The sequence below is a fragment of the Carettochelys insculpta genome, chromosome 12, assembly GCF_033958435.1.
Source record: "Carettochelys insculpta isolate YL-2023 chromosome 12, ASM3395843v1, whole genome shotgun sequence".
Classification (NCBI taxonomy): Eukaryota; Metazoa; Chordata; order Testudines; family Carettochelyidae; genus Carettochelys; species Carettochelys insculpta.
This window is the reverse complement of record NC_134148.1, coordinates 9,313,475-9,336,591: the sequence shown is the minus strand read 5'-3', so window position 1 is coordinate 9,336,591 and position 23,117 is coordinate 9,313,475. Positions and strand designations below refer to the sequence as shown.

The 23,117-nt window shown below is 46.5% G+C and overlaps 2 protein-coding genes across 2 annotated transcripts in view; one reads left to right on the top strand and one right to left on the bottom strand.

Annotated features, from left to right (window-relative positions):
- IDH3A (isocitrate dehydrogenase (NAD(+)) 3 catalytic subunit alpha) overlaps positions 1-16,621 on the top strand; it is a 34,116-nt gene extending 17,495 nt beyond the window's left edge. Inside the window, exons 9-11 of the mRNA XM_075006293.1 lie at positions 11,695-11,779; positions 12,386-12,538; positions 15,354-16,621. Coding sequence (XP_074862394.1) covers positions 11,695-11,779; positions 12,386-12,538; positions 15,354-15,437 — 322 coding nt within the window. The 3' untranslated portion in view covers positions 15,438-16,621. The remainder of the gene's footprint in view (positions 1-11,694; positions 11,780-12,385; positions 12,539-15,353) is intronic.
- Positions 16,622-19,894: 3,273 nt separating this feature from the next.
- ACSBG1 (acyl-CoA synthetase bubblegum family member 1) overlaps positions 19,895-23,117 on the bottom strand; it is a 91,968-nt gene continuing 88,745 nt past the window's right edge. The window contains exon 15 of the mRNA XM_075006719.1: positions 19,895-20,959. Within this exon, the coding sequence (XP_074862820.1) occupies positions 20,883-20,959 (77 nt within the window). The 3' untranslated portion in view covers positions 19,895-20,882. The remainder of the gene's footprint in view (positions 20,960-23,117) is intronic.

The following is a 23,117-nucleotide window of genomic DNA, read 5'->3' as shown; positions in this document are numbered from 1 at the left end:
CTTTCACATTCTGTACAGACAATAGGGAAAAGACCACATAGCTGAAGCATCTCTCCTTTAGGTACCTAGAAGCACACCATTCCTCCTTTGCTACTGTGTTCCCTAATCACCTTTTGGTTGAACAAAATATAGAGCTCAAACTAGTGCTATGAGCTGTAATAGCTAGTAGTGTTTTCTCTGTAGTTGCTGTTACAAGTTCTGTCTGGTAGCTCGCTTACTTTCCGGCAGTTAAAATGGCATCCTATTTTGAATCTCCTCAACACTGTTGCTTATGTTCTTTTTTTACCTAGTGTAGATTTCCACATCAATTTGATTTCTAATGAAAGTCCCTTGAACCACTTTACATTTGTGATCAGTTTTGATAAAGCAAGGTTTCTTTATAAAGATACATCACTCCAATACAATGACTTCCCAGTAAACTACCTCTCTGCTTCATTTTTTTTTTTAAAAGTGCCTAATGACATGATGCCCAAAATGTTCTACCCTCTAACCAGCTATCGGATGGCATTCCCTACCTTGACTTGTATAGTACCTAAAGTGACACCCAAAGAATGGAGGAGGGGGATAAAAGGTACACTCATCCCTCATTAAACAAGTACTCATGAGTACTCACTTAAACGAGGGATATACATACTTACCTTTGTTCACAAGACGAGGAAGATTGCCCCCACCCACACGCTGCCCTAACATGCGGCAGCCTGACTCCCCTACCCCCATGAGACCTGCAGCCCCAAACTGCGGCACCCTGACACCCCCGCTGCAGCCCCAAACTGCTGCAGCTTCACCCGCCCTGCTGGTCCTGCAATCCCAACCCACCACAGCCTGACCCCTCCCCCTCACACCCATCACACAGACCCAACTCACCACCAGGTTTTAACCCTCCCTCCTGCTTATGGCCCCAAACTGTCCCCAGCCTTTAACCCTCTCCAACCCACCCCATCCCAAGGTTCACTTACTTTTCAAATGCAGCGCCACCTGCGACCACTCCTCCCCTGAGTTAGGAGCACTAGTCCTAGGCATCCTTCAGTCTGTGTAGACTATGGATCGCGCCCTTCGTAACTCCATTTAAGACCGTCATTTGCAGTGTTGACTGTGACTGTGGAGGCCCACATGAGAGTGACAGTCCTTGCTACATCTGCTGCATATGTCGTGGGTGTCTGGCAGGTCCTTGCTGTGCTTTCTACTGGCTCGCTTCTCCTCTGCCAGCTGTCTGAGCTTCATCTCACCCTTCTGAAGGCCCTTGTGTGGTTCCTGCTTCCATCTGCTGCGGTTGTCTGCCAGCTCTTCCCAACTATCTGGGTTGATGTCTGCCTCTTTGAGGTCCCTCTTACAGATGTCTTTGTAGCACAATTGAGGGTGTGCGGGAGGTCTTTTGCCAGAGGCTAGCTCGCCATACAGGATGTCTTTTGCTATCTTTCCATCATTCATCCTGTGGATGTGGCCAAGCCAGCAGAGCCACCGCTGCCTGAGGAGGGTGTGCATGGTTGGAATTCCAGCATGCTTGAGGACAGCGTTTTTGGGCAATCTGTCATTCCATGATATCCCAAGAATGCACCTGAGGCAGCGCAAGTGGAAGACATTCAGCCTCTTTTCCTGGCAGGCATACAAGGTCCAAGACTCGCTGCCGTGGAGGAGGGTGCTGAGGATGCACGCTCTGTAGACTTGCATTTTGGTGTGAGTGTACAGCTTGTTGTTGTTCCACACTTGCTAAGTCTGAACAGAGTTACGGCTGCTTTTCTGATTCTCCTGTTTAGCTCAGTCTCCAGTGACTGTGTCAGTGATGGTGGACCTGACATAAGTAAACTCGTGAACGACCTCTAGCACGTAATTGTCAATGCTGATTGATGGAGGTTCAGCAACGTCCTGACCAAGTACGTTTGTCTTCTCTAAGCTGATGGTAAGCCTGAAGTCCTTGCATGCTTTGGAGAACTGATCCAGCAGTTTTTGAAGCTGGCCTTCTATGTGTGTCACTACAGGAGCGTTGTCTGTGAACAGCATGTCTCTAATGAGCACTTCCTGCACCTTAGACGTAGCCTTCAGCCTTGCAAGATTAAAGTTTCCCGTCAGATCTTGTGTGGAAAAATATGCCCTCTGTTGAGGATCCAAAGGCATGCTTCGGGAGGAGTGCGCAGAAGATCCTGAACGATGTTGGAGCAAGGATGCATTCTTGTTTGATGCCACTCCTGATGCTGAAGGCATCTAATGATGTGCCGTCATATTGGATGGTTCCTCTCGTGTCTTTGTGGAAAGACTGGATCATCTTGAGTAGCCGTGGAGGACAGCCTATCTTATGGACCATTTTAAACAGTCCATTCCTACAGACTGAGTCAAAAGCCTTGGTCAGGTCGATGAAGGCACCATAGAGTGGCTTCATCTGCTCCCTGCATTTCTCCTGCAGCTGCCTCAGGGAGAAGATCGTGTCAATGGTAGATCTCTTGGCGCAGAATCCGCACTGGGATTCAGGATACACCCTCTCAGCAAGCTTCTGGAGTCTGCCAAGGATGACACGAGCGAACAATTTACCAGTGATACTTAGGAGGGAGATTCCACGGTAATTGTTGCAGTCACTTCTGACTCCTTTGTTCTTACACAAGGTTACAATGTTGGCATCCCACATATCCTGTGGAGCCTCACCCTCTCTCCAGTACAGGCACAGCAGCTCATGTAGGGGTTCCAGGAGTGTGTCCAAGGCACACTTGATTACCTCTGATGGTATACCATCCTGGCCTGGGGCCTTTTCTACTGCAGTGCTGTCAATAGCTTTCTCCAATTCGACCACAGTTGGTTCCAGGTCCAGCTCGTCCATGACTGACAGGAGCTCGATGGCGTTGAGGGCTGTATCAACCACAGTGTTCTCGCATTAGTATAGCTCGGAGTAGTGCTCGACCCATCGCTCCATCTGTTTGACTTTGTCAGTAATGACTTCACCAGATTTGGATTTCAGAGGTGCCGTCTTGTTCTGGATGGATCCCATTGCCGCCTTTATGCCCTTGTACATTCCCCTGAGATTACCAAAGTCAGCACAGGTCTGGATATTGCTGCACAGCTTAAGCAAGTAGTTGTTGGCACAGCACCTCGCTATCTGCTGTACTATTTTTCTGGCTACTCTGAGTGCTTGCTGGGTACTCTGATTCGGTCAGCATTATACTCCAGAAGTTCAGCGCACTTCTTTTCGATGACTGAAATCATCTCATCGGAGTTAGCTTCGAACTAGTTGTTTGTGTTTCCAGCTCTTTTTCCAAACGCTGACAAGGCTATATTGTAGACTGTGTCCCTAAGATGCTGCCAGCTGGATGTTGCATCAGCACCCCCAGGGCTGCTGCACCGATTCTCCTCAAGGGTCTCTCTGAACATTTCAGCTTTTTCTGAGTTTGCCATCTTTCTGGCATCAATGTGGGGCCTTCTGGTTGGTTTAGAATGGTGCAGCTTCTTGGGTCTCAGCTTGAGCTTGGAGCAGACTAGCGAATGATCTGTATCGTAGTCGGCACTATGGTAGCTGCGTGTCAGGAGGACGTTTTTGAGGTTGTTGCGTCTGGTGGTGACCAAGTATAATTGGTGCCAGTGTTTCGAGCCTGGATGTCTCCAGGACACACTCTGCTGTGTCTTGGTTTAGAAAAATGTGTTTGTGATACACAGATTGTGGTACGTGCAAAGTTCAAGGAGACGCTGTCCGTTGTCATTCATTTTTCCCACACCGAAGTGACCTAGGCAAGAGGGCCATGAGTCATGATCGGCTCCAGCTCTTGCACTGAAGTCACCCAAAAGGTACAGTTGTTCACAAGCAGGTATTTGCACTATGGCGGCACCGAGCTCATCATAGAACTTGTCCTTTGCTTCTGGTGTGGTGTTCAGGGTTGGAGCATAAGCACTGATCAGGTGGACGGGACCGGCGCAGGTTTGAAGTTTGACCTGAAGAAGTCTTTCCGATCCACCCATGACAAGTTTCACCATTTGCAGAAGGGTGTTTCTGATGGCAAAGCCGACACTGTGCTCCCTGGGTTCCACTTGGGCTTTGCCCTGCCAGAAAAAGGTCTAGTCCTTTTCCTTTAGCGATCCTGAAGCTGTGAGTTGTGTCTCCTGCAGAGTGGTGATATCAACTTGGAGCCTCTTCAGTTCCTTGTTGATGACAGCGGTCTTTCGGGTGTCGCTGATGTCCTGAAGATCTTCAGTCAAACCGCTCATCGTGGTCCGTACATTCCAACAAGCAAGCTTGAAACTTTGATGATTTTCTTTTCTTAATAATTTTCTTGTTCGTTTGTCTGGTGCTCATTTCAGTCACTTGTCAGGTTTGGGAACCTTAAGCCTCATGCACCCAGTGAGGCAAGTGAACTGTGGCGAGACAGTACCCTACTGGCTGGGGTCTGCCCAGCGAGATACTATGATCTCTCCCACCGTCGGAAGCAACCCCTGGTACTTGTTTTCTGCGCCAATCGAGCAAGAGCTTATAACCAGTATCTGTTGCCTCCCGTGTTGGTTCAACGCTGTTAAGCGATGCTGGAGTACCTCTCCAGGCACGAACCTGGGAATTTTTATGTAGACCCTGTGCTGCCCAGACACCAGGCCCCCACTCTCAGCTTTACTGATATAGTCCAAAGGAAAGGATAACCTCTACGTTTGGTACCAGCTCAGCTGCAGGAGTTTCCGGGACAGTGCCAGAAGTTAACACAGAACTGCCTTAGGACTCCCCTCTGGATTTTCTGTCAGGGTTTACTCCCTTAGCCTTAGTAGGAGCACTAGGAATCAATTAAACAGTTTTACATGTATTTTAATGGGAATTTAGTTACCCTCTTACAAGTTTTCACCTACAAGCAGAAAGCTGGGAACCAACTGTGCTCATATAGCAAGGGATGAGTGTACAAGCAAACCTAATCCCTTTATTTTAAATTTTAAAAGCTGTCACATAGACTAGTCCCCAATTCCTGTTTGTTTACCACATACTGGTTGGTCATTTTTTTGTAGGCAGAGTGTCTTGAATAGTCTTCACAATATTAACGTTTTATTGTGCTTGTTTAATGTCTTCCAATTTTCTGGTTTGTGTTTTATGGCTTTTTGGCTTAGGTCTCGCTAATGTTTTCTTTAATTCTCTCATAGATCGTACTGTCTGTTTGCAATGAAGGAGAAAAATGTGTTTTCTTCTTCGAGTGTGCCCGTGGGTGCTCCACGTTAGGTGTCGGGCTCGTCCCGGCGTCGCAGGTCGGATCTTCCAAGCAGTTTCTGCCAGACCGCGCATGCGCCGGTGCGCGCCGCTCCCTTGCGCGCTCCCAGCCACGTGCGCGGTCCGGTCCCCGCCAGTTCCTCTTTAACCGCCATCGACTGCAGACGGAATCCGCTCAGGCTATGGCCAGAGTTAGCGTATTTAACGTTTTTAATTGTTTTAAGTTTCTTCAGTCTTAGATTGTTAGTCGGCTGTTGTTTTCAAAAAAAAAAAAAAAAAGAAAGGAAAGGAATTCAAAGCTTCCAATCCTAGTAACAAGCGGAGCACCAGAGGCCAGGAGCCTAGGGCCATTAGCTCTCCTGCCACGGCAGGCTTTATCTGAGAGGGGAACAAGCACAGAGAAGGTGCTAAGTACCCTATTAACAACTCAAAGACTCACCACAATGTCCTCTTCAGGATTCAAGAAGTGTGAGTCGTGCCGCGATGCCAGCGTCTGATGGGCACAGTCAGTGCATAAGGTGCTTGGGGGAATCCCATGTCACTCACAAATGTTCCTTCTGCGCCAAGTTAACAGCCAGAGCAAGGAAGGACAGGGAAATGCGGCTGAAAATGCTGCTGTTCGACAAGGCCCTCCAGCCAGACGTGCTGGAGTGGCCGCAGCAGGAGGGACCCTCCGGGGCCTATAAAAGGAAAGCCGCGTCCCTAACCCCATCAGTGCAAAAACAGAGGAAAATCTCCCCAACCCCATCCCTGCCAGCAGCAACAGCGAGCGGGACAGGTGGAGCGCACAGCCCCCAGCTGCAGCTACAGCTGATCGGCGGCGGCGCGGAGACGCACGTGGCGGCGGTTCAGCCTCTGATGATCAAACAGCCGCCCCGCACCAAGGGCAGGGCGGCGGCCAAGCAAGCGCCAGAACCGGCGGCACCGCAAACAGCGGCACCGACCCCTGGGGAACCGGCGGCGCAGAACGCACAGGCACGCGGCCTGCAGGCACGGGGGAGACCGCCGACGCAGCACTGCTGAGGAGCATGCTGAGCACGGTGCAGACTACAGGGCCGAGATCCCCGACACGTCAGGGGGCGGAGCCACCCCTCCAGGGAAGGGGAAAGGCAGCACAGAAAACACGGCACCGCAGTCCCTCTCTATACAGGGCTGCAGAGCTGCTTTCTCTGAGCCCTCCGCTCGTGCTGCTGACTCCAACAAGAAGGAAGGGGTCACCCCTAGCCTATCCGGAGCCCCCATCTCCATTTCTACAGCCAGCCTCCCCATGGCTTGGACCACCTTCGCCCTTCTTGGGCTTCGAGCCACTTGAGTACTATCACAAATCGGTCGCTCCAGCATCCCAGGTCTCCAAAAGATCTCGCTCCCCCAGACGTAGGGGATATGCACCAAGGGAGTGGTCCAGGTCACCATCCCAGGAGCAGTGCCTGTGTTGCCATGGTCGCCCCATCATGCGGGGCATAGACACCATAGGCATACTACCAGGGACAGATCCCCACAGACGGTTCCGTATCCCCGAGGGCAATCGCTAACGGGGACAGAGACTCAGATATCTCAGGGGGAGTTGGTTCTGGAACCCCGGGATTTTCCCTCGCAAGCTTCTAGCGAGCGGATGTACCACCGTCAACAGGACCCGGAGGGGTCCAGAGAGGCGTACCCTAGCGGTTCCTCGTTGTCCTCCCTGGATGAGGCTACGGCCCCGGGGGACGTCCATCCTCCGGACGATCTCAAACAGTTCCAAGAGCTGTTTAAAAGGGTGGCCTTCACGCAAGGCATCCGGACAGCAGAGGTGCAAGAGAAGCACCATAAGCTCCTTAAAAATCTGAGACCTCCGGCCTCCTCTAAAATCGCCATACTGCGTGACGAAGCAATCTTGGAGTCCGCCACCACAATATGGCGGACCCCTGCGACTATTCCGCCTGTCCACAAGAGAGCGGACAAGAAATACTTCGTGTTGGCGAAGGGCATGGAGTTCCTATTCAGCCACCTGCAGCCAAATTCTCTGGTGGTAGAATCGTCTCAACAGAGATCAAAAACGTCTCAGTTCAAAACGGGGAATGGACAAAGATGCTAAGAAACTAGAGCTATTCGGCAGAAAGGTCTACTCCTCCTCCACCCTACTGTTTGAGAATGGCGAATTACGCAGCACATCTAGCGAACCACAATTTCGACAACTACTCTAGCTTAACCTCCCTCATGGACTCGCTTCCAGAGGACAAGAAGCCGGTGCTCAAGGATATCGTGCAAGAAGGCTACGCGGCCTCGAGGACGGGAGTTCAGATCGCCCTAGTCGTAGCGGATACGGCAGCACGCTCAACAGGTACGGCAGTGGTAATGAGCAGGGAGTCCTGGCTCCAGACATCGGGTATCCCGAGGGATATGCAGGCGAAGATCGTTGATCTCCCCTTTGACACGCAGAAGTTGTTTGCAGTATCAACCACAGCATCCCCAGTACCACAGGGGCTACAAGCAAGGGCGACATCAACAGCACCAACAGTACAGAACTCCCAGGTGACGTTCTTAACAGAGCCGTGTGTCCTCGGTGCAGGGCCAAAGGCCGCAAGTTTGACACACAGATCGAGGGCTGCACTATCGCTACCATCGCGCAATGTCATCCGAAGCTACTGTTCCACCATCGTCTCCGACCATTCTACGACCAGTGGCAAAAGATCACCACAGACAAATGCGTACTGGAGATCATGGCCACGGGTTACGCAATTCCCTTCCAGTCGCTCCCACCGCCACGACCTCCACCCAGACCCCACCTAAAGGACGCCTCCCACGAAGCGAGACTCAAGCAGGAGGTAGGCCATCTTATGCTTATAGGGGCAGTGGAAAGAGTGCCGGAGCAACTCTGAGGGAAAGGGTTCTACTCAAGATACTTCCTCAGAGAGAAAAAGACAGGAGGCTGGAGGCCCATCCTAGATCTTCGAGGCCTCAACCGGTACTTGCGCAAGCAACGCTTTCGGATGATCACAGTCGCCTCTATACTTACGGCATAGACAATGAAGATTGGTTCTCAGCCCTCGACTTACAAGACGCGTATTTCCACATAACTATTCACCCGGCTCACAGGCGTTTTCTCCGGGTTATGGTAGGCAAAGAACATTTTCAGTACAAGGTTCTGCCATTCGGCCTCTCCTCGGCCCCCAGAGTCTTCACCAAGACCTTGGCAGTGGTGTCAGCCTACCTGCACAGACAGGGGGTGTTTATATTCTCATATCTGGGCGGGGGGGTGGGGGGAAGACTGCCTACTGAAAGGGGCCTCGAAGGAGGAGGTACTTCGCATGATACGCGTCACAGCAAACACGTTCTCTTCGCTGGGCCTGGTCATCAATCTGGCAAAATCAAAGATAGACCCCGCACAGGACATAGAGTTCATAGGGGCACGTATAAATTCCATCACAGCAAGGGTTTATCTACCAGATGCCCACTTTCGCGCCATTGGTTCCCTCGTGCAAGTCATCACCTTCAGCCCTACGGTGCCGGTTCTGACGTGCTTACAGCTGCTGGGCCACATGGCAGCAGCAACGTTTGTGGTACGGAATGCCCGATTGCATAGGCGCCGCATGCAGCACTGGCTGGCGAGCATCTACAAACCTGCAGCACACACTGTCCACAGGGTGGGGTCGCCCACGACAGAGGTGCGCAGATCCCTGCAATGGTGGGTGAACCCCAAGAACATGCTAACAGGGGTGCCCTGTCACCAACCACAAATATCTGTTTTTCTCACTACCGACACCTCCCACATAGGGTGGGAAGCACACATGGGCGAAAAGGTGTCGCAAAGACTGTGGTCCTCCACAGAACAGTCACTGCACATAAATATACTGGAGCTCAGAGCAGTGTTCAATGCCTGCAAACACTTTTCGAGACCATATACAAGGCAAGTAGTCGGGATCAGTACAGACAATACCTCCACCATGTTTTATATAAATCGTCAAGGAGGAGCTCGGTCCTGTGCCTTATGTGCGGAAGCAGTCCGATTGTGGAACTGGTGCATCGCCAGCAATATAACCTTGAAAGCCTCGTATTTACCAGGCACTCACAATGTGAAGGCAGACCAGCTGAGCAGGCGCTTCACACTCACACACAAGTGGCAGATCCGTTCCAATCTGCTACGACCGATTTTTCACGCATGGGGTTTTCCCCAGGTAGACCTGTTTGCCACTCAACACAACAAGAAGTGCCCACAATACTGCTCCAGGGCAGGACTGGGACGGGGGTCCCTGGGGGACGCATTCGCGATCTCGTGGAGGGGCCCCCTGCTCTACGCCTTTACTCCCACAGTGCTTATCCACAGAGTCTTGCAGAAAGCCAGGAGAGAGAGAGCCTGAATGATCCTAGTAGTCCCAACGTGGGATCGACAGCAATGGTTCCCCTTACTCCTGTGCATGTTGGACCGTCCACCGATGCCCCTCCCGGTGGCGCCGGATCTGCTCACGCAGCCCAGGGGTCCATAGCGCATCCACGCCCCCGAGGCCTGCGACTGCAAGCATGGTTAATCCATGGCTCAGCTCCCTAGAGAGCACGCTTACGGAGGGAGTGCAACAAGTCCTAGAAAGTAGCAGGAGAACTTCCACCAGGAAGCCCTATAAGCAAAAATGGACTCGATTCACTGCATGGTGTTCTACCAAGCAATTAGCCCCCCTTGCTGTGCATATACCTGTAATACTCGAGTATTTAGTGGACCTCAATAGAGGCGGACTCTCCCTGTCCTTGTTGAAGGGTCCACCTTGCCGCTATATCGGCTTTCAGACATGAAGAGGAAGGGCACACGGTGTTTGCCCATCCCAGGGTTACCAGCTTCCTCAAAGGGCTGGTAAACCTATACCCCCCTCGTAAACCGCTTCCACCTTCGTGGAGCTTGGACCTGGTGCTTAATGCACTAACAGGACCACCGTTTGAACCCTTAGCCACGGTTTCCCTCCATCTCCTTACGATAAAGACGACCTTCCTTCTTGCAATCACGTCAGCTCACAGGGTGAGCGAGCTTGCGGCAGTCATGGCGACGCCACCCTGCACAGTAATTTCCAAGGAGGCGGTAACCTTACGGCTGCATGCAGCCTTTATTCCCAAAGTTTCTTCTGAGTTTCGTATTAACGAACCTATAGTTTTACCCTCGTTATCCAAAGCCTCATAACTCCAACGAAGAGGCGCGCCTACACCTCCTGGACGTGAGGAGGGCGCTGGCTTTCTATATAGACAGGACTAAGTCCTTCCGGAAAACGGATAGACTCCTAGTCTCTCTCGCTCTCAAATCAAAAGGAGAAGGTCTCTCTTCGCAGAGAATCTCGAAGCACATCGTATCCTGCATAAAAATGTGCTACGAACTCAAAAAGACTCCTTTATTGGCCACGCCCAGGGCTCACTCCACTAGGGCGGTGGCGGCATCAACAGCCTTTTTCAAGGGTATTGTGCTAAAAGACATCTGCAGAGCGGCGACATGGTCATCCTATGACACCTTCGCCAAGCATTATGCCCTACACAGGGTATTCCAAGAGGATACCCGTCTCTCGACAGCGGTCCTCTCGGGGACAAGCTGCACATGATCCAATTACCCACCTCCTATTTTGGGTTACTGCTGGGTAGTCACCTAACATGGAGCACCCACGGGGACACTCGAAGAAGAAAGAGAAGTTACTCACCGTAGTAATGGTGGTTCTTCAAGATGTGTCCCCGTGGGTGCTCCACCACCCGCCCATCCTCCCCACTTCGGATCCCTGTTTAGTGTTTTGCAGGAGCATCCGAGGCGGTTGGTCAAGGAACTGGTGGGGACCGGATCGCGCACGTGGCCGGGAGCGCGCAAGGGAGCGGCGCGCACCAGCGCATTCGCGGTCCGGCAGAAACTGCTTGGAAGATCCAACCTGTGGCTCCGGGGCAAGCCCGACACCTAACGTGGAGCACCCACGGGGACACATCTCAAAGAACCACCGTTACTACTGTGAGTAACTTCTCTTTCTTCAGTTTTTTTGTAATGGCAGTAATTCAGATTTTTTTGTGAGCAAACTGGCATCTTTATAGGCAGCTCTTTGTAACAGATTTCGTGGGGGAAAAAATGTTGGATTACACAGACCTGTAAATAAGTACATAAAGCCCATCAACTGATCCTTCTCTGATTTTTGGGATTTGTAATGGCATCATGGCAGAGAGGGTTGGGGCAGCAATTGGGTACCATTTTTATTGTGATGTTTTGCTATCCAAACGTTGTGTTATATGTAAGTTTATGGTATTTTATACCTTGCCCTATGATTTTGGTAAACTCTCCTGAAATTAGAAGTTCCCCTGTCATTTACCTCATTAAACTGTTTTTGTTGGTGTAGTAGTCCTGCTCATCTTCAAACATGCTGCTATAATATAGATAAGTTAACTACCTTCCCATTTGTCTTTTGTGCCACAGTTACACACATTAACTGCTGGCTGTTTTGGCAACTAAACCTTCTCTGATTTACTAATATGCAGTAGGCAATATAAATCGTGGTAACCTTGTTGGTAGGAAGTTGCACCTCTAACTTACAAAAAGAATTTTTTTCTTCCAGTGACTTGTGTGCTGGATTGATTGGGGGCCTCGGAGTAACACCAAGTGGCAACATAGGAGCTAATGGAATCGCCATCTTTGAATCTGTAAGATCTCTTGTACAAGAAGAAATTTTATATACTAAGTTAGTCTGTGTTTGGTTTCCTTTATAAGGCTATCCTTGAAGCCTAAAACTATAGGATATCTTGTAGCCATTATGAAAATACATTTTCTGCTAAATGAATGACTACATAGAAATTTGCTACTCTTATTAGAGTACATTAAAACCTAATGAAATAACAAATCAAGGAAACAATGCAGTCATTGTTTTTAACCAGGATTTGAACTATAATTTTGCGGGAATTCTAACAACATTTGCCTGTTTTGGAAATTACCTTGAATAATTCTATTTGTTAGGGACACCACCTTTTAGGGTATCCATGTCCTCAGGCTTTTTAGGGGAAGTCTTTGAAAAGCACAAAAAAGTTGTGTCCACTTATTTGCCTACAGTGGGAGTTAGAAATCAAAACTAATTCCCCTCTCTCTGTCAGCCCCCTTCTTCCAAGTTTTATGCTTTAGTACAGAAGAATTAAATTTGAAGTGACTACAACATTAACTCAGATTGAAAAATTAATAGTCTAAATTATTTTAGATGATTAAGCGCTTCTAATATGTTGACTTCATAATACAGCTAATTTCATTTTTATCTGTAGGTTCATGGAACAGCACCAGACATTGCAGGAAAAGACTTAGCAAATCCAACTGCCCTTCTTCTGAGTGCTGTGATGATGCTTCGTCATATGGGAATGCATGAACATGCCACAAAAATTGAGACTGCATGTTTTGATACAATTAAAGCTAGAAAGGTATTATCAGAGTTTACAAACAAAATATTGAACTTAACCACTTTTCCTGTAATTAATGTAGAACGCAAAGGCCTAAGCAATAGATGAAGCAGTGCAGGGGCTCACTATCTCAGCGCACTGCCTTGGGAAATGCTGAGGGATTCTTAAGTTTGGCTGTCAGAAAAGAGCACTTGCACTCTCTAAAGTTGCAGTGTCTCCATCCTCATGTTGGAACAGATGCCTCTTGTGAAGTCCTTGAGCTGGGCCTGACTCATCAATGCACAAGGGATGAGTACATTTTAGTTGGCCCCTGTGGGATCTATATTACAAAATACAAATTCTGTGTATAAATTTGGTGCTCAGAAAGGTGAAATAATTGATTTCCCTCCCCCCACCATCCATGTCTGGTTAAATCCAGTGGGGACTTTGTCTTATAAAGACCTCATTACATAACTTTCCTAATGCATTTCATTCCGAATGTATACCACCTTTGTTCCCATTCTGGACTCAGGTCCTTTCTAAACTTCTTCCCTGAAGCCTCCTTGACTTGGTAAGGGTACATGAGTGTAAATGGTGCAGATTTTACTCATTTGTGTACATGGCTTCTCTTATGGAGCTAGTAACCAAAATTTGGAGACCAAATTGATTTTTCACTTGTAACTTGAGTAAAATTTGAATTAATGATTTCCAAAAGTTGAGTGTTCCCAACCCTCCCCTGCCATCTTGGCTTTCATCTCTTTGAAATGGAAGTAGGTGGGTTCTAGAGGTGGTGTTTTTAAAAGGAACATTACTTAGCCTTGCTGGTGAAATTCTTTGGTCCAGGAGCGTGGGAGGGTGCTTTGTAATTCCTCAGAAATGAATTTTTATGCAGCTATTAAACAAGATAAAATAAGATGTTCATTTTATAATTGGTCTGTTTGTGGTGGCTGCTGTACTTATATAAAAGACATTTTAAAATGCTATTTAAAATGCAAGTAAATAGAAAATGCTTCTGGAAAGCACTAGGTGTGCTGTCTGGAGTGGAAGTAATGCGATGGTTGCTAGAATGTGCGCAATGGAGCAAATTCAGCTTTCACTTAAAAACTGTGCAGTGAAAATGACAAAATGCTACAATTATAAATTGGTATGTCTTATGCCTGTAGGTCCCCCAAACACACTTTCTTAGGATCTTGTGCAAACTGCCCCACTGCCATGCCTTATCAAATGGGTAAGGCAATTCTATTATCCCACATTTTGGCATCACAAGGATAACAGGCCTAAACACTTGAACAGATGTATGTTGTGTACCTGTTCAACAGCTTTTCCCGTCATTGAACTTCTTGCATTCTTCCTATTCCCATTTAAAGATCTTACTCTTTGTAAGCTAATGTGGCCATCCTGCCACGTCTGCCTCGGAGGGAGGCCGTGCCCTCACACAGTCTAGTCTTCTAGAGTGCTCTCAAAAATAAGGAAAGGAGGGAATTAGCAGTACTCTCTGGTCCTGGCTGTTTAACAGGGTGGAGCCAGGCTGTGGGCTCTCACTTGCAGTCAGGAAGAGCTATAGCACCAAGCTCAGCCTGTGGGGCTCAGGTAGGGAGTGCCGGAGGATTGTAGGCCTCCTGGCCCAAGGAAGGTAGAGTACTGCCACTCCATGATTGGGAGGGATGCCAGTCTTACTTATTCCACCAAATTGCAGCCTAGGTCCCTAACAGTGGCAAAATAGTCCAGTAGGGAATCTAGCCACTAATCACTGTTTTCTTGATGGAACCAGCACCAGAAGGTAGTCTGGTTTCCGTGGGTTGATTCGTACTTTTGCCCTTGGGTGTACCTACATCCAGGAGTTATCCTCAGTCTCCCCAGGATACATCAGCAAGGGAAATGGTGGTAGCCCCTCTGTGATGAGGGTAGCAAGGCTCTGTGGAAGCTCGTGCAGCTCCTAAGACCAGCAGCAGTTCTCCTTGGTGTCACGCTCCAGCAGCAGGGAAGAAGTGTCCATCTCTCTCTACAGGTTATTGCCAACTGAGTTTGTTGGGCTAGCCTTGTATACTTCCTCTGCTTCTAGTTCACAGAGCATAACCCTCTTGATTCCACCCTCAGCTGGGTTGCAGCATTTCCTCCATGTCTGCCTCTGAGGCAGGCCAAGCCTCCTTGCTACACTCCTCGAAGACTATGAACGTGCTAAGTTTCAACATATAAACTTACACAGTTGTTTTGGGGTTGTCATTTGTAAATAAATGAAATCCAGCAGAAGTTTGTTTTGCTCTACTTTTTAGATTGGGCCTTTTTTTTAATAAATTTAGCCCAAATGGTTACAAGTAAGAATTACTCAACTATGCCCTAAAACTAAGCATATAAACCTTCAGCTCCATAGGAAACATCATAAAGTTAATGCCTGGAATTATGAAGTTACAGTAATGGGAGCTATTTTAGTGTGCAACTAGAAAGCCTAACAACAATTTCAGCTAAATATGTTTAGGCAGTAATTCTGAGTAAGGACAAAATTACCCAATCATAGACCAGCAGGGTTGGAAGGAACCAGCAGAGTCATCTATTTTAACCACCCTGCCAAGGTGCAGGATTTGTTGCATCTAAGACAGAAGGCTAGCCAGCATAATGATGGTGTTGTCTTAACATCCGATAACCTACTGCTCTGAAGAAAGTTGAATTTGCCTTCTGTACACACTGCTCATTTCCCATAAAATAGTTGCAATATGGAAAACCTCAGATAATTGACATTCCCTGGCATGCATAGTGTACTGCATCCTCTGTATTCAGAAAGCTAAATTAATTTAGAAGCTTCAATTATCTGACTAAATTTTTTTTAATTAAAATGTCTGTTTTGTTCTCTCTCTCTCAGGTCCTAACAAAAGATTTGGGAGGTAATGCTAAGTGTTCAGAGTACACAGCAGAGATATGTCGCAGAGTACAGGATAGTGACTAAAGTTTCCTTATCATTAGTTGCAATCACTCCAAATGAACACATTACAAAAATGTTATATATTCATCTGCAATTCTTTGTTTCTTAAGAGAGCAAACTTTTTCGTTTGGGCCATTTTGTTAATAAATTTAGTCCAAATGGATACAAATAACTTTTGTGCTTGCTTTAAGTGGACTTTCTCCAAGTGCTTTCTTTTATTTATTACTTGTCTCGGGGGAAATTTTTGTATAAGTGGATTCATTTATTGTATTACTTGCAATTGTTTATTATTTTGCATTTCAAGTAAGTGATTTTTACTGATCAAAAGACTACTGTAAATATCAAGATGACTTCATTATCATGATTATAGAAGTACCTTTAAAGAGAGTTTAAAATCTATTTTATTGATTTTAGAATGGAACAAAAGAGGTATTTTGGCCTTAAAATAGCACAAGATTACACTTTTTTGTAACCAAACGGGTACAAACTTACTAGGAATGTTGTATCAAAAGCAATGAAGAGACATTTTCGGGTGCCATGGTGTTCCAGGAAAAGCAAAACATTCTCCAAATGGATGAACAGAGACTTAAAACCCTACAGATATTTCATTTAAAATATTTTTTCTGTATAAAAATCAAGGCATAAAAACAGGCTGTGAAATAATAGTAAAGTAAAATGATCATACAAAGATATATACCAAAATATTCTTGTAAGGAGCTCTGAGAGGAAGACTCTTATTTATTTTACTGTTGAGCTCTCCTAATGAATAGATGAGAACTCCTTGACTTCCACTCTATCATGTGAGGGGAAAATTAAAATTTTCTCTAGCTTTGTACTGCAATTTTTCTGTTGTGTTCTTGGTTTTTATGTAATGTCTGTTTCAAGAAATTTAAATGTACCAATTGTTAACTTTCTCATATTCTTAAATGTAACCAACTAGATGATAACGAATTACTACAGAGCTTGAAACTGGGTATTACCTAGTACAATTATCTCTAATTTTGGCTGTGATGCTTAATATTTCTTGAATCGATCCTCTTTTCATTGGATGGATGGGAGGATTCCAGGCATTTGTTCAGTAAGTCTAGCAAAAAACCATGATAAGTTCTCTGCTTAGCTTCATATGGTAGTGTCATGGGCATATATGACAGCTACTGACCTAAATGTCTTAGAGTAGCTTCATTCCTAAAACCTCTAACATATATATATAAATCAAACTGCTTGGATATGGTTCTGATTTGTAACCCTAACTGTAGTCAGCTTAATTCTGTCTGTAGGTCCATACCACTGATTTCATTTATTTCCTCATTCAGTGTGGTGATTTCTGAAGCAAAACTGAGCAATGCAAAGTCATTTTGTTTCACTTCTATTTTATCTCTGCTACCCCATAGCAGGGATAAGCATAAAGATTTTTTTCTCTTGTGCACTCATAACCATTTCTGGTGATAAAGGTAACTTTTCTTCTCTTGGAGTACCACAGGACAGCTTCGTGGAAGCAGAGTTTGAGCTTTATTTGAATGTGCATGGTGCGGTTGCTGCTCCCTGATCCATTTGTATTATGCTAAGTAAGTAACTGAGTTACCATTATGCACAAAGTGAGAAAATAAAAGACTTCTCAAAGTCATAACATTTGTTGTATTTTTATAAGCCAAAACTGATGACTAAATGCTTAGATTACTGATATTTTCAGTAAGATCTATGTATATAGGATGTATAGTTAAACGTGTTATTACAAGCTATCTGTAAGATGTGACTTTCAGTAAAAAGACAAACTTTTGTGGACTTCTCCCATTTCATCTGTAGACATGTTTGTCCATTTGATAAGGTGTAGCAGATTCAGGGCTTCCGGAAGGGCTCCTCCCATTCTGGGTCAGTGGGTAGCCATCCTTGCCCCCCTGCCACGAGTGTCCAGACAACTCCCAAGTCACGTTTTTGGGGGCATTCCCACCTTGCCTCATGTGGGTGAGAGTCACTTGTTCAAAAGCCCCCTGCCTTCCCTCAGGCAGGTGCTGGGGGAAATTAGCTCACAAGTCAGGGCCTAGCTGTAGGTCTGGGCAACAGTAAGCCCACAGTCTCAGGGCAGGGCAGCACACCCAAAAAAGCCCCAGCCCTGGAGCAAGGCATGTCTGGAAACAACAGTCTTTAGCTCAGGGCAAGGCAGTGCACATTGAAAAGAGTCCAAGCCCTGGCGTAAGGTGGCTCAGGCCCAGGCCCAAACTCAGGGCCAGGCAGCAAAGGGCAATCAATCTCTCAGTGGCCCAGGCCCTAGCTCAGGGTGGGGCAGCAAACAATCACAACACCCTGCCTGTGCTGGCAGAGAGCAGGGAGACTACCACCTGGCAAGTGGGTGGCAGGGGGGATGTGGGCCCACCCATTCTACTGTGTCCTGGCCCAGGGGCCCTGGTTGCAGCAGCACAGTCTGCTGTGAAGGTCAGTGGGGAAATCCAGACCACAACATGCTGACCCAACATTTTCTAATGTTTGTCTGTTTATATATATACAGTTAGTTTGGCAACCCCTGTGTCCCTGTTCACTTGGGGATGGTGGGGGACTGTGCTAAGGGCCTGGCTGAGAAGTCCCTGTAGAAGAGGACCCCCCAGATGTGGACCCTGTCCTGGTGGAGCTGCTGGTTTAATGGTCTGCTCCATCCCCTGGGCCATTCCTGGTCTCTCCCCTGGCACATACCCAAAGTCTATCTGACATCTCAGGGCTCATGGGGTATCAGGTCCAGGTGGCCTGAGTCCAGGCCTATGTGGCCTCCTGATTCTGCTGCCTCAGGCTGGCTTGGGGTGCAAGCTGAGGTGGATACTCTGATCTGTCCTCAGGGTCTGGCTGGTCTGCTCTGTCATGCAGGCCCTTCTGGGGTCCATGTAGTGTAAGGACTGGCAGGGGCCCAAGTGGCCCAATTCAGGCCTTGGCCTCATGTATTTGGCCCTCAACCACAAAAGCAGGGAGCCCGGGGCCATCCCCTGACTCCTCTTGAGGCCCAGTATGGACTGTGGTGGTGGCTGCTGCTTCCCAGGTGGGGAGCCCAAAGCTGTCCTCTGGCTACTTGGGAGGGTGTCTCCTTCCCCTGCTGAGTCTTCAACTGAGGCTCTTATGGCCATGGCCCTGCCTCCTGATTTCCAGTCAGGTGGCTTGGAGGGGCCAGGCTTCCCATAAAATGGCTGCAGGAAGGGTCCTCCCCTTCCAAGTGGCATGGCCCTCCTACTCCACAAGGAGCAGATATCAATATTGGGCTCTAAGGTATAATTGGAGGTACACATCTCCTAGAGCTGGAAGGGACTTTAGGAGGTCATCTAGTCCAGTCCCCTGCCCCCTTGGCAGCACCAAGCACCCTCCTTGGTACCTGTTTGTCCTAATTCACAAATGGCCTCCTCAAGGATTGAGCTCACAACCCTGGGTTTAACAGGCCAATGCTCAAACCACTGAGCTATGCCCCCAGTCTTTCAGCTATTTGGTTTGGTGGGGAAGAGGAGGTGGCCCACAGAGGTTTGTAAAAATCTAATACAGAAATGAAATTTCAGACTCTTGACAAGTATGCATTTAAAACAAATAATCACATTGTGACATGGTAGCCAAACACACATACCTCTAAATCCCGGGGTAGGCATTTTGTGAAGTGCTGCAAATAGATGAAAATTTCAAGCTGCCTGGTAATTCCATTTAGTTTTCTAGCCTGTTATTGCAGCAGGGTGATTAATTTAAATCAGTGATTTCAATAGTTTTATATGAGTGTTTGTCACTATTCTAAGAAGAGGTGATTCTTGTTGGTAACCATTAAAACACTGATTTGTAATTAAATAGGATAGTGGAGTCCAATAGTAAGCCAAGGATCGCCATGCTTCTCATCATCCTTGCACATTCACCACAGGCTCCCGCCTCCTACCCCCAGCAACAAGCCCAGCTCCCCAAGTCTGCCTCCCCCAGCTCTAAATAAATACCCTCCCCTCTTCCCCTAGAGCCAGGCACCCCCACCCCACCTCTGTATATTCCAGCTGACTCACCGGAGTTATTGCCAAGGTTGCAGGTGCCACAGGCACTGGGGCCAAAGGAGTTGCATGGCTCCTAGCTGGCACTGCTGAAACTATGGCAGGGGATGCCTCTGCTGCTGCTGCTAGACGCTTGTCGCACCATGTGGTGGGGCACATGTGCAGAGTGGCTGGGGGGCGCCCCCCCCATGTGTGCGACTCTCCTGAGCTGCTGATCCACAGTCCACCACACTCCACTCCCATTAGCCACAAGCAGCAAATGGGGAGCATATTGGACCCCACAGAAATAGAACCTTTTCTTTAACATCTTGCTTCTTGTTGCTGAGCAGGAGGATACATTAGTTGTACACTTAAGCAATTAGGTAGTGTAATAAGATTCTTAATATTTTTCTTGCGATTTGAGTCAAGGTTTATTAAGATGGAAATTAAAATTCAATTAAATGCACATACAGTGTTTTAATTTTTTATTAAACTACCTTATATGAGGGGTACAAACTTTTGTATCTTCAAAACATGCTTTGCATTTAAAATAAACTGATTTATTTAACAATGTCAGTGTCTGTAATTAAGGCCGTGGACTAGTCACTATGCGCATCAACATTTTAGTACCTGTGGAGCTCATCCTCTTACACCTAGTTTTTAGTCAGACTGGAAGAAAAAAGTAAGCTCTGCTTCTTTTTGAACTTCCAGTTGGTTTCCAAATGAATGAACTCATCATTCAATTGAACCAGCTGAATACACAGAAATACTGCCTGAGAAGACTACTGCTGTCAAAAGCTGGTTGAGCATTTTGACAAACACTAGGTCCAAGAGCATAGTCGGATTTCCACCAGTTCTATGCTTTTATTATCTTCATAACTCAACAGCAGATGTACTGTTTGATTTTTTTTTTAATTTAAATTAATAGGTAAGTTTAGGCTTTAGAGGTTGTAAATTTCAATTTTATTGTTTTAAAAATTAACCTGAATAATAAATACTGATATAAGGATGTAGCAGTTTCACTAAGTGGTGCCACTTAGACATGATTACTCAACCAAACAATATTGGAACTATTATCAGTTTAGCTTTTATACAATTATTAAAATGACATCAATGAAGGTATTTCTTAGTTGTCCCTTATTCTTTTACCCAACCTATAAGAACATTAGCTACATCCTTACAATAAGCACTTACACACACATTAGTATGGCATTAATTCATTTAAAACAAAAAGTAAAATGCAATGACAGGGCAGTGTCTATACTTATCTGTAGCAACATATTTTATTAAGTTGCAGGCAGAATTATAACTAGATCTTTCTATAGATGTTTCTCTTCTAATGCCTGTTGTACAAGGTGCAAAACATTTGGTAGGTGTTCTAGCCTAGAGAAGTAAATCCTCAAATGCATTTTTGGGAGCTGTTTCCTGTAACACAGCATTGGTGAATTTGTTTTGCTTCCTGGGACCTTGCAGATGTTATTTGGCAGGAAGACTAACCTTATTCTTTATAAAATGACTCTACTTTGTCTTTGTACTTTTCAAGCACAGCAAGTCGTTTTAATTTCATCGTAGGACCTAAAACAAACAAAAACACCAACAACAAATTTAACCATAATTGGGTACAAGAGAAGAGAGAAATTACAGAAAAGTTTGCTTGCTGGACGGTTAAGCTCTAATGCATCATTCCTCCAAAGGAACTGACTCTATTACATGTGCCTGTTGCCTCCATGGCTGATCTCCCATAGGAATTGCAATGGGATAACTGGAGCAGACAGAAAAGTTCTGTCAAAATGACTTGTGGACAAAGCATCATCAGGCTTCATCGTCAGAGGTAACAAAGTAGCTACTGCCCTGATTAGTCATACTTTAAGAGGACTAATTGAACTTTCTCCCTTAGTGTCCTACTACAGCTTAAGTTGCTCTGACTTATGTCACTCAGGGGTATGAAAAATTACACAACCTCAAGTGATGCAAGTTGCTGTGACCTAAGCACTGCTTACATCAGCACTGTGTTGGCAGGAGATAGTCTCCTGCTGAGAAAGCTTCTGTCTCTCATGGGCTATGTCTACACGTGCACGCTACATCGAAATAGCTTATTTCGATGTAGCGACATTGAAATAGTCTATTTCGATGAATAACGTCTACACATCCTCCGGGGCTGGCAACGTCGACATTCAATCAAAGCAGCCTCAATCCATCACATAACAATGGACCAATCAAAGCAGTCTCAATCCATCACATAATGGTGACAAGACCTGAGCATGTATACTTTGAAGAGGTTCTTCTGCGAGGATTTCTGTGAACTTGCAGTCTGACAGCTACCTGCCCAATGCCTAGGAGGAAGGCCATCCACCCAAAACCTGTACTGCCACTGGATACTACCTCAAACTTTGGATAATCATATTCTGGGATGCTCTGGATTATTGGCATGTTAGATGTGTGTTTTGTATTCAATAGAAACAAGGCTTTTTGGGTGGAAGCACTTTATGTACCAGTCATTTATCAAAGGGAGGTGCCATGTGCCCAGGTGATTTGTTTTCTGGTACCAGCTGAAAAACAGAGATTAATTGTCATAGATTTGGAGTCAAATAATCCCTGGTAACCTACTCAGAGGGTCCTCTCCAAAATTTAATCTGGCTTTGGGTGAGGTTGTGTTTTGATTACTTTTTTCTCTAGCCACTCTCTATTAGTCTTGCTAAAGATAAGCAAGGAATGTAAGAGATGTCTCAGCACTACTGTAGCCATGGCTCAAATGGGAGTTGGGAGATATATGCTTACTCCACTCACAGAAGGGGTGTGGGTGTGGGTGTGGGTTGTGGGGGAGGTAGCTGAGTCATAATAGTTGGTGAGAGTAAACAGTATGCCCTCAGCTACATTAGTTGGGACAGCAGAAATAGGCAGGTGCAGCCATAGCGGATATTGCTATTAGCCAGTCCCACATGCATGAAATGCATGGTTGCCAAAAACCACAATCAGGAATTGTGCTGATCTGAAATAATGTTGCGCGTGAAGAAATTCAGGTCTCAAACTTTCTCGCCATCAGCACAGCTCACATTCACTTGACTGGAAATCATCTCAGTAGTAGACAACTGGAACAGGACTTTGACACGTGTGAAAATTTTACCCCTAGATAGTACCCAAAGTGTTGCTCAAGGCAAAGATTATAACCTGGAAGAAACAAACACTGACAAACAGACTCATTCCCCCACCCGCAACCCTGCCCATGTATATTACCTGCCTGCCTTTGATACAATCCTGTTCTTCCTTTACTAGAAAGTCTGTGTATTTGGCAACAATATAAATTTTTCATGTAATACAACTCTCAATATAACTGCCTTAGTTAGAAGTTAAAGCTGGTGAAGCAAGGAACCAAAACCTTTCACTAACAGCTGTTTTCACTTATATATTTCTTTCCCCTCAAAAGGCAAGGACTGGCTGCAAACTTGGCCTTGCTTTTTTGCTTACTTCTTATACAACAAGACTTTGTTTTCACTGACTTAATTTCCCCTTCTGCTAAGACGAACTATAGACACAATTACCCATTATTAAACAGACTGGAACACAGGTTGCATTTTTTTTTGGTATTTTTGATTCTCATGAAACAAACGTCTAGGACGGGGGTTGCAACCCCTGGCACTGCCACACCAGCCTATTTTGACCGGCACGCTGCCAGGCACTTAGTCCCCACCCCTGCTTCCCCACATGCAGATGGGGAGGGGGCTGGAGACCCCAC